At 48.9% G+C, this 15,479-nt stretch overlaps 5 protein-coding genes across 5 annotated transcripts; 3 read left to right on the top strand and 2 right to left on the bottom strand.

Moving 5' to 3' along the window:
* The first annotated feature begins 1,110 nt into the window (after window positions 1-1,110).
* On the top strand, window positions 1,111-2,850 carry F4807DRAFT_110085 (P-loop containing nucleoside triphosphate hydrolase protein). The gene has a single exon (XM_047992747.1). The coding sequence runs from the start codon at window positions 1,776-1,778 to the stop codon at window positions 2,571-2,573; it is 798 nt and encodes a 265-aa protein (XP_047853622.1). The 5' UTR covers window positions 1,111-1,775; the 3' UTR covers window positions 2,574-2,850.
* Window positions 2,851-6,312: 3,462 nt separating this feature from the next.
* F4807DRAFT_452095 (uncharacterized protein) lies at window positions 6,313-7,919 on the top strand (the record flags this gene model as incomplete). Its single annotated transcript, XM_048000294.1, has 3 exons — window positions 6,313-6,426; window positions 6,600-6,953; window positions 7,020-7,919. 3 exons carry the CDS (start codon window positions 6,313-6,315, stop codon window positions 7,917-7,919), a joined length of 1,368 nt encoding a protein of 455 aa, XP_047853621.1.
* A 1,904-nt stretch (window positions 7,920-9,823) lies between these two features.
* On the bottom strand, window positions 9,824-11,415 carry F4807DRAFT_461219 (uncharacterized protein; the record flags this gene model as incomplete). Its single annotated transcript, XM_048001650.1, has 3 exons — window positions 9,824-10,152; window positions 10,269-10,750; window positions 10,934-11,415. The coding sequence occupies 3 exons, from the start codon at window positions 11,413-11,415 to the stop codon at window positions 9,824-9,826; spliced, it is 1,293 nt and encodes a 430-aa protein (XP_047853620.1).
* Window positions 11,416-11,637: 222 nt separating this feature from the next.
* On the bottom strand, window positions 11,638-15,444 carry F4807DRAFT_428897 (P-loop containing nucleoside triphosphate hydrolase protein). The gene is made up of 2 exons (XM_047998293.1): window positions 12,044-15,444; window positions 11,638-11,994 (listed from the first exon to the last, which is right to left on the bottom strand). The coding sequence occupies exon 1, from the start codon at window positions 15,341-15,343 to the stop codon at window positions 12,353-12,355; it is 2,991 nt and encodes a 996-aa protein (XP_047853618.1). The 5' UTR covers window positions 15,344-15,444; the 3' UTR covers window positions 11,638-11,994; window positions 12,044-12,352.
* Window positions 11,654-12,273, top strand: F4807DRAFT_110022 (Acylphosphatase). The gene is made up of 4 exons (XM_047992746.1): window positions 11,654-11,739; window positions 11,800-11,830; window positions 11,912-11,994; window positions 12,044-12,273. Exons 1-4 carry the CDS (start codon window positions 11,728-11,730, stop codon window positions 12,191-12,193), a joined length of 276 nt encoding a protein of 91 aa, XP_047853619.1. The 5' UTR covers window positions 11,654-11,727; the 3' UTR covers window positions 12,194-12,273.
* Window positions 15,445-15,479: the final 35 nt, after the last annotated feature.

The following is a 15,479-nucleotide window of genomic DNA, read 5'->3' as shown; positions in this document are numbered from 1 at the left end:
GATTAAGCGGCAGTTAAAAAAGTCTGGGGTATTTCATATTTCATGTTCTTCTCTTTTCATAATCTAATTTCCACTACTGTAGCTAAGTAGGTGCTTCATTATACTTGTGTCATCAACTGCGGTCGTTGAATTGTTGGACAATTAAACTCTTGCATATGTCTATAGCACGAGACGAATCTAGTCTCATATGCAGCGCATCTTCTCCTTTTACATAACATGATTTCATATCTAATTTGGTTCATGCTGGTCTCGATATGTTTCCTGTTGCAGGATCGGTCGCTTTATTTACCATGAACTAATGAGCCATTTCACTGGAAAACTGGCAATTATTCAACACATTCCAGAGTCCAGACTAGTTCATTTAAATGACGCGCAGCAAATTAAGACATTCGTGCGGGAAGATACAATAAACAAATAGAAACGGCATGTATAACACAACCAGACGATTGTTAGAGAAATCTAATAATTAAAGATCGTACGTAGCCTCCCTTACCTCTGTCCCTTCAACAACCCCACGCAAGTCTTAGGAGACTTGCCATAATAAAACACAATGATCAGGTGACATGTTAAAATCTGAATTGTAATGTCCTGGCGAGTCATCCATGGTCGAGTATAGCAACAACTTCCTAACAGATCTGGAACGTTAGGTAGATCTCCCTGACACCTGGGAGTGGAAGCAATCTTCACCAAAACTTGTTGGTCTCGATTATAACTCGCACCGGTTTGAACACACCCTGTACAGCTATGCTAATAATAGTTTTACGTCTTCCGGCCGATTGTTTAGTGATGTTGAATCTAGTATCTTCGTAAGCGGTTCTTCTCATCGACTACCATCTTCTCGTATGTGTACGATGCCAATACTTTACTCTACTATATGTAATGCCGCTCCTATGTTTGCGCTTCTCTGAGCTTTCTACTTAGAGATTACCATTTTTATCTCATATACTGATACTAGGTAGGTTAAGGTACAGTCTCTTCAAGCAGTAATGTTCAGGAGCCATGTTCGTATCGGAAAGACACTCTAACATAGAATTTCAAGGTGATTCACGACTATAAAAGTTCCCTGTTGTTATTATTAGACTTGCGGTTTCGAATGCTACCTCTATAGCCCCCGCATCACGTAACGTGACGTCTTCAATGTGCCGATATCAGGCCGATGAATATAACTAGATGCCTATCTCGTAAATTCCAGTGTCGAGTATGGCCAAATGATTTCTTCAAACTTTGGTACGGAGATGAAATTATTATCGCGTGTTTTGGCGTCCTCTTCTCCCACCACGACATTGGGTGGTAGAACCATCCGTTTATAGTAGATAAGTCTACAGCAACCCTCAACTTATTCGTCCGCCGCCAGCAAGTTACTAAGCAACTGCCACTCAAATTACTACGCAAAGTCGTTTTCGCCTTACTAAACTCATAATTTCAGCTGTTCGAGCTATTATGTTTACCGTAACGTTACTAGATATAATGTTATGATGCAGAGGAAAGTAGACGAGAGAAGCGTTTGCTTCATGGTTCCAGTGACATTCAATGAGACGGCGTGCAGGGAGAAAGCACGGATTCCAGGATGGTAAGATAAGTGATAGCAATAAAGAATAGTTTCTAACTAAATTTCTTACATACCTTATAATCCTGCCCCAGATCATATAAGTGGTATAGATAGGCCGCTCTTGGATATAAATTCAATGCGAGTACTTCGCTCCCAGGGCCGATGAGTTGGGTATTTGGGATGGATCACCATCTCCGACGGGCTTACATCTGAGCCACCGCCAACGATGGGCCAAGAAGCATCGAAACCACTACCCGGGACCAAATTACGGGTTATAGGAGCGGGTCTCCCCCGAACCGGCACTGCATCATTCAGCAAAGCACTCGAAATCCTCCTGCAAGGTCCCGTGTATCACGGGGGAACACAGAATTGTAAAGGACCGAGCTTTAATCTGAGGAGTTGGATAGCCGTTTTAGAACATACGCCGATACGTTCCCTTGGAGATGAAGAGTTTGTTCTAGGCCGCATTTCCACGCTTACGGATGGATATGCGGCCATCACGAGTGCCCCGGGACATTGTTTTGTGCCTGAGCTCATGCGCTTATACCCGGAAGCAAAGGTTATCTGCACCATTCGAGACCCGGAGGCATGGGACAAGTCAATCGATGCCATTGCCACGGCTAGCTTGCAGTGGTATCTGCGAATCATACTTTTCCCCTTGTCGCCGATGAGATACTTCCCTCGCTACCTGGATACGCTTGCTGCTGGAAGATGGGCCGAAATATATCATACTTCCGGCAAACCAACAACGCACGTCGGTAGACAGGTCTGGGAACGACATATCCAGCATCTGAAAGAAGTCGTACCGCCCAACAGGCTCATGTTCTTTAATGTTCGAGATGGATGGGAACCTCTATGTGAGGCACTGGGTCTCGACGTACCCAAGGGCATCGAGTTTCCTCGGGTTAACGAGCGGGCCGCGATTGAGGTTTTCGCCAAAGAACAGGTGGTGAAAGGTCTGGTCAGGTGGTTTATTATCCTTACGGCGATTATTGGAGTTTGGCAAATTTGGCTCAGGTTGTGAATTGCCCTTCAAGTCCATGATACATACCGAAGGCAAGCCCGCGAACTTGCACCCAAGAAATCAGGGAAAGTCGGGATATCGTCTTGGAATAAATTACGAATAGCTGATGAAGTCTATGTTCATGCTGAATAATCCCATATTCGGGGCTTCTCAAAGTACGCTTTGCTTGCATTAACACTCTCCACAACTAGACTATATTCCGTTCATCCTTGGCAAATATGCGGGTCGACTCGTAGATGTCCAAGTCCAATCTTGGATCCATCCTAAAGCAATATGCGTTGACTTCAGGAAGATTGTCCGGAAAGAGATATGTGCCGAATATGTTCATTTAAATCGAGGTAAGTAGATGATTTTCTAACAATGTCTGCTACCAGACAGTCACCTAACAGGTACAAGGACTGCAAGTGGTTATTATGTGAGGAAATATAATTCACCAAACCTTGGTAAACTGAAGTGTGTTGTTGGATATGATTTCAATATACGATCTTTTAAGGCTTCATCGGAAGTCCACAGCGAGCAGGTATGCCTGTACGTTTCGATCCTTTTTTACCTAATGGACTTAAGTCGTGTGGCCTTCGGAATATATGTATTCGGCTTGGCTGCCATTATCGAAACAATCAATATCAAGAAATGCTCAAAAATGGACCGAATTGAGATATATGCTTGGTCTAATATCGAGGACTCAGTGAAGATTACCTCTACTGTGATCTCTATACATATACATGTGAGAGATGCCGCTGCAGTAGCTATTGCATTTCTAATTTTTTGGTCGGTGGTGCTAGACATAAACAAGATGAAGCTAAGAAATGTAACCCTATCATTGAATGATACCTAACAGAGGATCATGTGATGTTAAATATCAAATATCGATAAGAGAGCTGAGCTACCTGCCGTCGTCATTGTTTCCAGTTCGAGATGCTTGGTGAGGGGCAGAGGTCTGCCGTACATGATATGTAGAGATGTACCGAGAATTGAAGTGGAAAAGGATTCGTCAATTCCCTGAACCTAAAGCAGGAAGCTTTAGCAGCACGTCAGATCAGCGGTCGCACAACTAAGATAGGTAGCTACGATAAACTGCGACTTCCTCACAAAGGTAACCTCTGCGATAGGAAGTTAGGAAAACGCTTTCTGAGCTCTTCAAAAACGTCGGAGGTACTTACCAGAAAGACTTTTTCCCTTTCAAAAGCTTGCAGTAGCGTTCTATCCTCTCCACATCAAGCTTGAGTACAGTTGAGTAATGGAAAGTACATGGGTACAAAGGTACCTAGGTAAGGTTTACCTTATTTGGCAGTGCCGCACCAGCGCAGTGGAACGGCTTCTAGAAAGTTGTTCTTTAATTAAGAAAAAAAAAAAAAAAAAAAAAAAAAAAAAGAGAGAATAGCCACTTCAAAGGGTATATATTTGTGCGATTCGACTAACCAGTACTACCAATACGAAAGGAAGGGGGAAAAAAGAAGAAATCAACTATATTTTCAGAAATAATTTAATTGTACAAAAGCAAAGGCTCGTCCATACGGATGAGTTGGCATCGTCGGACCAGCCACCCGAGTGGGAGAGCCTTCGTGATGGGAGCGCATACAGATAATCCGGTCGACTATGCGGATGACCAGGATGGGAGCTTTCACTGCCAGGCGCATTGACAAAGGAGAGATTGGGTAGCTATCACACCCATGTCCTACCGACGTAGGTACCTCTATATGGGTACCTCCATACGGACGGATCGCACCCAACCAGGATTGGCCAGGCAGGGGGAATCCGGCTTCGTCTGGAATGAAATGTGTCAAAAACACGTCCGGAATCAGAGAAATAATGGCACCTAGGACACCTATGTAGGCTGCGGTGGGAGCTGATGTCTTACCAGCTCTCTCGTCATGCCTGATGTCTGATGTCATCACGCTGATGGGCTCGGCCAACGGCAACGGATGCTTTTTTTGCCCTTGCGCCGACAGGTACCCTTATTCTTGACTGGCGAAGGGTGATGTGTGGAACATACAGCATGCATGTGAAGAAAAAGAGGGAGCTTTTGAGAATGAAACCAAGCCCAAGCCGCTGACTTACCCGACAAAGTCTTTCATGCCCCGCCATTTCTTCAAGCCTCCGCTCAAAGTTCGGCCTATCGCGTCACCTCCGCAAGCTCTGCCCGGCCAAACGAGCCAAACGAGCCAATGCGAGAGCTCTCAACTGCTAGTTGACAAGCTTGGAAGTCAGTGCACCAGTACGTCCACCTTACCCACCTGCAGAACCCCTCGCCCCCTCAAGCTTCCCTGCTGCTTGTTGCTTGCTGCTACTACTGCAAGCTGGGCTAGCACCGAGGTGGGTATGGATTGTATGGATTGTACCCGTACTAAACCATACATTTATGTCTCGTGGGAGGGCAGCTGGTTCAAATGTTTTGCTGCTTGCTCTACGCTATGAGGTGCGAGGGTTACATTAAACCCATCTTTCATCACTGGGTGCGAGGATCGAATGCCTGCTACTACTGCCGCAAATATTGTGTGCTTTAAGTAGAGGCACGAACGGCGAAGAATCCTCGTCCTCGCACGAGCTTGGCTTTATCGAAGCTAGGAAGCTTGCATCGTCAGATTCCAAGCACAACCAGATCTGGGAGCTCTGACGACGCTCATAACTTAAAAAGGAACATCCCTTTATAGTTGTTTATTACCACTTACTACCGGAGCCGCTCGTGTCGTCGGCTTTTCTCCTTTTTTTATTATCTCTGTTATTGTTTCTCTTGATGCCCGCCCATCACAGAGGTCACCCCACTCTCAAATTTTCAAATAACCAGCCCGTCCCAGTCGATCCTTGGTGATTGATCGAGTCAGGAAGGAAGCTGGCCTGTCGTTAAATCAAGAGGTAAGAGAAGTGTGGACGAGGCCGAACCAATCAGATGGTTCCCTTTCCCTTTGTCTCCCTCGATTCGACTTGTCGCACAAGCCTGTAAATTGTTGTTAAAGGTAAAGGGTGTCTAGGTAGGTGAGGCATGGGGGATACCTGTTTAGCTGCCTACCTGTCTACCTGTCTTTCACCAGGTCTGGTTGGATTTATCTATCTTTGGATGACAAGCTTCAATTTACCCTGTCCGGGGACCTTGCCCTTTGTCAGGAGCTCAGGTACTTAACATTGCCGCATCACTGCTCTGCTACTAGCCTATTGTAAATACACTACATCCATACCTACACTGCCTACTACCTGCCCACCACATACCTTGCTGCTACATCCTACACCCATCCATACACCCATACCAGCCCATACACACTTGTATCTATATACGTACATACGTAGCCAGCTTTGATGTGGAGTACCGCACCCTGACTTGTGGCCACCCTACCTTAGGTACAATCACCTCGCCTGCTTTTGCCTACCGAACCTATCTAAGCTTGGAAATTCCAGTTCCAGTTCTAGTACTGCTCTGCTTTCAGCTACCCTTCCCCCCTCCCCTCCCCAATAAGGTCACCCTCCAAGTCCCAGGTCCCAATCCTTCCTCTTCCTCCACCAACACCTACGAGAGTTCTTCGAAACACCTCATGTAACACCTAGATAGGAGCTTAGAGCTACCTCGGAAGAGCTACCAGAAATTCAACCCCGAATTCGATCGTCGAATGCTTACGCTTCGCATACCTAAACCATCGTCAATTGATAGCTATCAGCCAAACTTCTTATCGCCAACACCGTATCGATTCTCGCGAACCCCCCCGCCTTCGATTCCCGACCAGTAAATGGCGGGGTTGATTAGGTCAAGATGCCGCCTCGATCTTCTTTAACGTCCTCGTTCTCTATTACCGACTCCAATAATGAAGTCGTCTGTCCTCTGCGAAATCAGGATGGCTCTAGTTGTCGCAAGCGCTGCATTGGCGTAAGTCACGTCTCTGTCTATTCATTGACTTGCCTCGGGAAAAAATATTGCGAACATGACGAAGCTCGGTCGGGTCTCATGGTCCAACCAGAAAAAAAATCAAGAGCTATGCCTATGTCTATGTCGTATAACTTTAGAAAGATTGAGTCTAATTCTCTCATCCGGATAAATAGGAAAAGAGATATCGTTCGATGCAAGAGCATATTCGGCGAGCGCATCCCGAACATTATATATCGAAGCTTCCTGCGACCGAGGAGAGCTTCTTGCTTATGATTAATACTCCCCCTTCCGGTCGATCCCAGGCTCAGAATTCTGCCGGCCCACCCCAACCAAACCTCGACCCGGCGCTCAAAGGCTATCCGCATGAGCGTCACGCATATGCTCGAGATGGGTCGAGTGCTCCCGCCACTCCAAGACATAATGATGACTTTTCCGGTGGCTCACTGCTACCAGCAGCAAGTGCTGCGGCCGCCCTAGCCCAGTTGGGCGGCCAACACAAGTTCGAAACAGATTGGGATACCGAAGCAGTAAGGATTCGCTCAACGCAATCGTGTACATTGACGACGATAAAAATGCTAATTCTGACTCGATAGGGTTGGCAGTCGGACAATGACGGCCGAAGGATACCTAGGAGTACAATTGAATTACCACCAATACATGTCGGGAACGAGCCAACTAGTGAACCGTTTCCTTCTTTGAATTCTGCACCACGTAGAGACCTGCTCCCTTCAATTCTCTCAAATTCTCCTCCGGGTCGCTCCTCGACTCTCCCGCCCCTTCACCGGTCATTCGGCCCCAGTCGGCCCAGGAAGCAGTCCATTACCAAGCGCGGCCACAAGAAGCAGAAATCCAAGGGCTCTACTACGGACTGGCTTCGGAGAATTCAGAATGATGACCGCCTCAAGCCAGGAGGAATTGATCGCAAGGCTCATTCTGTCGAGCCCTCGGCCGACTATGGCAAAAGGTGGGAAGACCTCATCGACGCCGCAGCCTCGGCTACAGAAGATATCGATGAGGATAGGACTCCTGTAAGTCGTGCCCGGCACACTTATTTTCCTTCTCTAACTTCCCAGGTCCCCCAATCCCCTATATCCATACACCGAGCTTCCCTGCCCCCATTCCCCCATCAACATTTCCAAGGCTATCAAGCTTCTCCCTTACAACAAGCTCTTACTCCACCATCATTTGCCCAAGAGATTCCAGAACCTTTTCCGTCCGTCGAAAGTGGCGAGAGCGGAGAAAACTTCCATATAGGAGCCTCTGGACTTTCAGATTCATCGCCAAATTACTCGTCACAAGATGTGCACATCTATTGTGCCGCTTGCCAAAGGACGTCAAAACTACGAGAATCTTACGCCTGCACCGAATGCATTTGCGGGCTATGTCGTGATTGCGTCAACATCCTAATGGAGGAGCAAGGAGCCCGCCGAAAATGCCCGCGCTGTGCCACTATTGGCGGCAGATTTAAACCGTTCCAGTTGGATATCCGGTGAAGCGCAACATTATTACGCCCAGTGCCATGGATCTAGTTCAAAGATGAACTCATTCATCATCCAGGATATCCACGCGAATGGCTATATACCTATGGTTACTGCTCCTGCCGACAGGAATATCAACGACATGCCGCAGAGCCTTCGAGTCATTCTTACAACTACGATGGAATCTATTTAGTGCCCGACCGCGACTTTGATAAAGGGCTCAATCAATAATTGGATTATCCAAGGCACTCATTCTTGGCCAAAAGCCAAGCTTATAATATACACGGGTCCGCACCAAACCCGAGTACAACCCTGCTTCAGGAATGTAGGGAAATCGCACTCCCAAAACCATCATGGATACTTTGGTACGACATATAGGACGGGCGTTACTTAGGAACGGCATAGAGAGCGTTTGTATTTAGCACCGATCATTTCACGAACAAACTTATTCACTTCTATACTTTCCCTGGAGGGGCATCCTACGCCGCTGGCCGCTTTCATATATACCGGACTTTCTCTATGACCATACTGGGAGGCAATGCTTGATTCTACCGGCGTTTCCATATCGAGGATTGGCACTATGAACGTTTATAATCGTTTTTCCGAATCTGGTTTCCGCCGAGTAAAGGATTCGAACTGCATGATACGTTTTATTTTTCGGGTCGGAGATACTCGTCTACTCATTTACCCATTTTTTTAACAGCTGCAAGACTCGCGCAGAAAAACGCAAGCTGGTCGGCAACGCAATGTTTTTTTATTTTTTTAAGGGGGGAGAGATGCCACGCGTACCTACTACGATTATTTTGGAGGGGAGTTGATATAAGGGTATCCCGGGGCGTTCATGGTTCGGGACGAACCTTTATATATAGGGTAGCAATGTGATCACGAACACTACGTTAAAGTTACATGTCTGCTCGAAACGCCAGCTGTATATGAACTTGAAGACATTGGTCTAGGAATCTTGGGAGCTCTACTGCTTGCTTAGTTCCACGTCGTTAGATATTTTAGAAATTACGGATTCTTTGAAGCCAGCCTTTTCGTGTCCTACACTGTGTTGTGATGCTGGTGCTTATGGCATGATTAGTCAAGGCTTGTCAGATCTGTCAGATACTGATACCAATCCTGATACTAGCTGAGTAAGACCTTACGGGCTGTACGACGAGGGCACAGCGTAGAAGAAACATCGAGCATTGGTTGCCTATCCATACTTTCGAGCTCAGCTCCAGACTGTCTTACTTATAGAAACACGGGACGCGTGGCTGTCCTGAACATCCTGTGGGAGCGAGCTGCGTAAGCTACGCCGACTTGAAACTTGTGGAAAACAAAAAGTGTTATGTCGATCGTCCATACGTACCTAGGTATACATACTAATAGTATCTTGGCCCTCTCTCCATACGAGTTATTCGTAAAACTCCAATGCTAAGAAGCTAGCTCGGAGGGGAAGGTATATCCATATTAGATTACGTAAAAGGGTAAAGCTTGCGGTAGAGGGGATAATTCGAACATATTAGCATTGTAGATGTCAAGGGTTGACCTGGGTAGGTATTAAGTGGCAAGACTTCACGTTTTGAGAGATAAGACGGGGAGATGAATGGTATGATTCGACTTCATGACTTATCCGAGTGAACAACGTAGAATTCTCCATCGGGTTCTATTCAAGGCATCCTCATACCTCGTAAAGAATAGAGGCAATGGCGTGTATATATGTGTACATAGGCATTCCATATTCTTCAGCCTAATACACCCACCGCACCTTTCTCAACCCCAACACCTTAACATCGCCGCCGCAACTCCTCCCAGGCCCCCTTTGCAATAAGATATACAACTTTGACTTGCCCTGCCTAACCCTGCTCAGCCTTGCCTCGCCCTCACCCCATCTCCGCCTTTTCCCTTACCCAACACAATAATCTTAACCCATCTCACCGCCCAGGCCTCTTAGCCTCTTTCGCCTTCTCCAGCAGCAAATTACGCATAGCAGCGCGCACGTTACGACTGCCGCCGAGCTTGGGGCCCTTCAGCACATCCTCATCCTTCTGGCCGCCCTTGCTACCGCCGGGGCCGCCGGAACCCCCGCCGGGCGGCGCGTTGGCCGGCTTCTTGCGCTTCTGCTGGCGCTCGGCCTGCGCGTCCATGAACTCGCGCCGGAACTCCTCCGCGATGCGGTCGTCCGCCGCGCCGTCCGGCTCCGCGCCGTCGGCGCCGCCGCCGGGGGTCGGCGCCGCGGGGGGCGTGGGGGTTTCGTAGACGTCTACTTTTGGGGGCGTGTTAGTATCGTATCTGTACATTATCATACTAGGTAACCCCCGGGGCTAAAGCCCATGCGTGCTAAGAAGAGAGGGGGAGGGGAAGGGGAAGGCAACTCACGTCTGTTCTCCCGTAATATCTCCTCGACCAACTGGTCCCTCCTCACGTCGTCGCTAGTCCTGCGATTCCGCGGACGCCAGGGCTTGCCGTCTCGCCCCAATCGCACCTTCCTCGGGCGCCCGCCGCCGCCGCTCTTGCCGTCCGTGTCGTCGTCGTCGTCGGCGACGGCCTCGCCGTGCAGTATGCGGCGCGTGGCGCGCTCCGTCAGCGCCTCGTTGCGGCTGCGCGCTTCGTCGCCGAGGTCGATCTCCATGAGCTGGCCCTGCAGCGCGCGGTGCGGGTGCGCGGGCGGTTTCGTGTCGCTTCCTATACCAGTAATGTCTTTATTGTTTCGCGGCTCCTGGTGGTGCTGGCTGCTAGACGAAGACGGTACGACTAACCCTATACCCCGCGGGGCAGGGGATGGAGCAGCGGCGCTGGTGGATGACGAGGAAACGACTGCGTGGTGTCGCCTGGCTAATTCGGATTCTATGTATTCCTCCCTTGCTCCATCAGCGGCTGCGCAGGCTGTCGTTGCGGCGTGTGGTATGTAATAATTGACATGATTGACATCAAGGAAAGGAAAGAGAAGAGAGAGAGAGAGAGAGAGAGAGGACGGAAAGTGAAAACACGAAAAACGAGAGACATGTAAGAAGAGGGAAAGGGAAAAAAGGCGATCAACTCACATGTGCTTATTAACAAGCTCGGTCGACAGCCCCGTCTGCGGCGCGAACCGCTTCTGCACGCCGGCCGCGACGTCCAGCACCTTGCCCTCCTCCTCGCGGATCATCAGGCTCAGGTCGTCCAGCATCTCGGTCGCGGTCGCGGACGGCGGCGCATCGCTGGTAGGGCCGCCGAACTTGACGCCGCCTAGCCGCGCCTTTCGCGCGTTGCGGAGGCGCAGGACCTCGCTTACCGTCAATCCGCTCTCCTTCTCTTCTTCCTCCGTCGCCGTCGTCGTCGTCGGGGCCTCGGTGAGGTTTGGCGATGCGGTTGCTGGTTGCGGCGCTTCGGCGGCGGTGGTTGCGGGAGATGCGTCTTCGTTGACGTTGTTGTTGTTGATGTTGGTGTCGCTGGTTGGTTCGGCTCGTTGCCTGTACGTCTTCCTCTTCTTTCCTCGGAAGATAACTTGAGGCTCGGGCGTCGCCTCTGAATTTGCGCTGTCCATCGTGAAAGGTAGCTGTCACGTTTGTAATATTTATCTCATGGATGATCGGATTGTTTGTGTTGTGGAAGTGGATGCGATTGATGTTTGACAAGAAGTACAACTACTAGGAGGTACGTACAGCGTTGGAAAGGAAAGTCCAGGTGGAACATCGAGTCTAGACTGCGGTCTTCGGAAGCGTTGATTTACCCGGTGATATGCCGCTTATCGTGGATAAAGCTGCCATTGCACATGCTAAAGCCAAACCCTGCATACTGTACGCATTCCCATATGTAATCTACCAATCCACTACTACATCGCAATTAAAACCTCAAGATGTCACAAAGAGTATGTGAGATTCTATTGCAGAAAAGTCTAAAATCGTGATCATGGACTAAATGGATTCAGGTCTACTTCCTAGCCCACGGCCGAGTGCAAGGTATGAACGACTTCAACTCCGTCATAATAGGTAGCGGACTATATAGATACAGACTAGAAGACTGACGTCACAATACGACAGGCGTGAGCTACCGCTATTTCGCACATAAGAAAGCAGCCGAGCACAACATCACCGGATGGTGTCGAAATACCGAGAATGGAAAAGTGAGACTATCTTGCTGTAATATGTATTCGACGTACTCACACAATCCAGGTTGAAGGCGAGGCCCAAGGAGATGAAGACTCCATCAAATCGTTTCTGAAGGAACTTGACAGAGGCCCGACTCATGCTCATGTCGTTAGACTGGACAAAGAAGCCAGAGACGTGCAAGAAGGGGAGGCCCGCTTCGAGGTACGGAGATGAGGGATGAGTGACAAGTATAGAGTATCCAACATGTAGCCTCGACAAACCAGCAAACGAAGGAACATAGACTGTATTCACATAAGCTGTAACATAACCCTAATTCCATATCATTACAAAGATATGATATCAAGGCATTCCAGACGTTTTTAGCAACCTCTACTAGAACCCCCTTCCTTTCCTCTTAGCCACGGGCTTCTTCACCGCACCGGAAGTTATGATCTTTTTCGTCCCATTCTTTGCTGCTGCCGGCTTCTTCGCTGCACGTTCTTCTTCTTGTTTCTTTTGTTCTTCATATTTCCTCTTGTCGTCCGCCATCTTGGCCTCTATCTCCATCTTGCGATTGAACTCTGTTTCGGTAATGCGCTTCTCCCGAGCCGAGTAACCTTTCTCCTTTACGGAATAGAACACGCCCCCTAGCTCGGCAAGCCAGTGGGGGTCGACAGATGTTACTGTGGACATGTACTCTTTTGAAGTCAGGATGAGTTCGTGGTAGACAACGTAGTCTGGCAAGAAGCCGAGACCGTAGAGGGCGCTTGTGGGATGGAGTTGTACGGTGACCGATGTGCGCAAGTTGATATACTCCCCGATACCCTTGACTTTGGCTGCTTGATGATAGTAGCCCGAGCAGATGCACTTGCGAATGATGTCCCAGTCTGTACCGCAACTGATCATTTGCATCTTTTGCATCTTCATGATGTCGAGAAGCTGATCCCGGATTTCCTTGGCCCTGCGTAGGGACTTCGGGTGTAGAAAATGACGCGTACACCAACCATCCGAATAGCCGTTCGTTTTCCATTGAGAATACACATGGAGGTAGGTTAAGTGATCAGATTCGGGAACGAAGAACTTTTCGCGTGCAGCATCTGACTCTTCTTGCCGCTCCTTCGGACGGTAGAAGACGTTGGGAACAGATAACATGGAGACAATTGTCACCATCTCCTCGCTACAGCCATACTCTTCGGACATGATAAGAAGCTTCGCTAAAGATGGATCCATTGGAAAGGCATTCATCTTAGATCCTAGGTCTGTCAGTTCTCCAAGGTTATCTAACGCGCCTAGGGCCCACAGGTCGAAGAGAGAAGTGGTGATGGTATCTTGTGGGGGCGGGTCCATGAAATCGAAATCAAGCAAGTCTCGGACACCTAGAGATTTGAGCAGTAGCACCGTGTTGCTAAGATTCGTCCTTTGAATTTCGGGGATTGTCTGGATATAGAGTTCGTCCTTGAAGGCCTTCTCAGTGTACAACCGGAATGCTTTGCCAGGGCCCGTTCGACCTGCACGACCTGCTCGCTGACCACCGTTCGCTTGCGATATTGGCGTGATCTGCAACGTATCCATGCCCATCCGAGGGTTATACACCTTTAATTTAGAATATCCTGCATCTACCACATACATGATACCGTCGACTGTCAAACTAGTTTCTGCGATGTTCGTAGCCACGATACATTTCCGAACACCAGGCGGCGCCCGATCGAAAATCTTGGCTTGGAGATCTGCAGGCATTTGACTGTAGATTGGAAGAATACTGAGCTTGGGTGGATCTTTCAGAGCATCGAGACGCTCTCGTACCAACTCGCAGGTGCACTCGATATCTTCCTGACCTGTCATGAACACTAAAATATCACCAGGGTCCTGTGATATGTGAATTGAAAGCACTGACTGAACAGCTTGATCAACGTAGTCTTCGACCGGAGACCTATGGAACATGATATTAACGGGGAAAGTCCGACCTGGAATGGTGAACTCGGGCGCTCCGCCAAAGAAATCCGAGAACCGTTTCGAGTTCATGGTAGCTGAGGTGACTATCAGCTTGAGGTCTCTTCGGCGCTGTAGTATCTTGTTGAAAAGTCCCATCAGTACGTCCGTGTTCAGGGCTCGCTCGTGGGCCTCGTCCATGATTACGCAGGAGTAGCGATCTAAATCTCGTTCGTTGAGCGATTCTCGAAGCAGAACACCATCCGTCATGTATTTGATGACAGTGTCTTTGCTAGTGCAGTCTTCGAATCGGATAGCATAACCAACCGTACTGCCTAGTTTCACCTCCATCTCCTCGGCCACTCGTTTCGCTACACTCATGGCTGCAACTCGTCGGGGTTGTGTACAACCTATGAGGCCACGTTCTCCGTAACCTTCTTCGTATAGAAACTGCGTCAGTTGTGTCGTCTTTCCCGAACCAGTCTCACCAACCACGATGACAACTTGGTTGTCCCTGATGACTCTTAATAGATCCTCTCGCACGGCGAATGCAGGCAGAAATTCCCTCTGTTCTCGCAATGTCTTGCTCTGACTGAACGCACTTGCGCCGTCATTCTTTTTCATGTGCTCGCTGAACTTGTTGGCTCCAGACTTCGGGGCGTCTTCTTCGGTGGCTATTGGCAGAGCACTGTCGCCCTCGTCCTCCTTCACGCCCATAAGATTTCCAAGCGCGGTACCTGCCATATTAGTAGCCTCCTGGGCTTGTCGTTGTCGTTCCCTTTGCTGCCTCCTTTCCTTCACCACGCGGCTACCTTTGCGACTGAATACGGCCATGTCACTCTGGTAGTCCTTGACGGCAGGTACGGGTTCCAGCTGCTTGGTAAACACGGTGCGTCCGTCTAAAAAGGGAGGCTTAAGATCGTGAACAAGTAAATGAACGCGAGTCCCCTCGTTATCCTCGTCGAAATCATCGCCTAAACCTCGTCGTTGGGCAACACCAGACGTAAGCATGCGATTAGTTTCCCAAGCATCATTGTCCTTTTGTCTTTGTAGTTGACGCGCATTCATATGTTTCCCGGCCTTCTTCTCGATCATCTCGGCTTCCCGCTGTTGCTGTTCGACCCACGAGGTATCGTACGATCCAAATGGATTATGGGAGTCATCGCCGAAGGTATGACCGGTTTCATCGCCTGCGTACCAGTCTCGGTCGAGAGCGTTCTGTTCCTCTAAGCTCACCTGCGGTTCCGGGCCATCGAATTCTTGTTGTTTGGGAGTTGATGCATAGTGAGACTGAGCGCGAGGAGTGGAAGCGCGCGAGTTGGAGCCATGTTGGAAGCGGCCGTGTGGTCGAGAAGGATGACTCCGGTTTGGGAGAGAAGAGTAGCGGTCGTCAGAGCGGAGAGGATTAAAATCTAACTTCCGCCTCTTGGAGCTGCTTCCATCTTCCCTATCCATCCTTGGGAAGTATTTTGTTTGATATATCGTTGGATAGACGACCTAGAGAGTTCCAAGGTAGTGGTCGTTGCCGGCGATTCGAGGTACTAAACAGTTTATATTTAGGCGACGAAAAGAAAACAATAGTGAAGTGGAG

The sequence above is a fragment of the Annulohypoxylon truncatum genome, assembly GCF_022578515.1.
Source record: "Annulohypoxylon truncatum strain CBS 140777 unplaced genomic scaffold F4807scaffold_19, whole genome shotgun sequence".
Lineage (NCBI taxonomy): Eukaryota > Fungi > Ascomycota > Sordariomycetes > Xylariales > Hypoxylaceae > Annulohypoxylon > Annulohypoxylon truncatum.
This window is presented reverse-complemented; position numbering and strand designations above follow the sequence as displayed.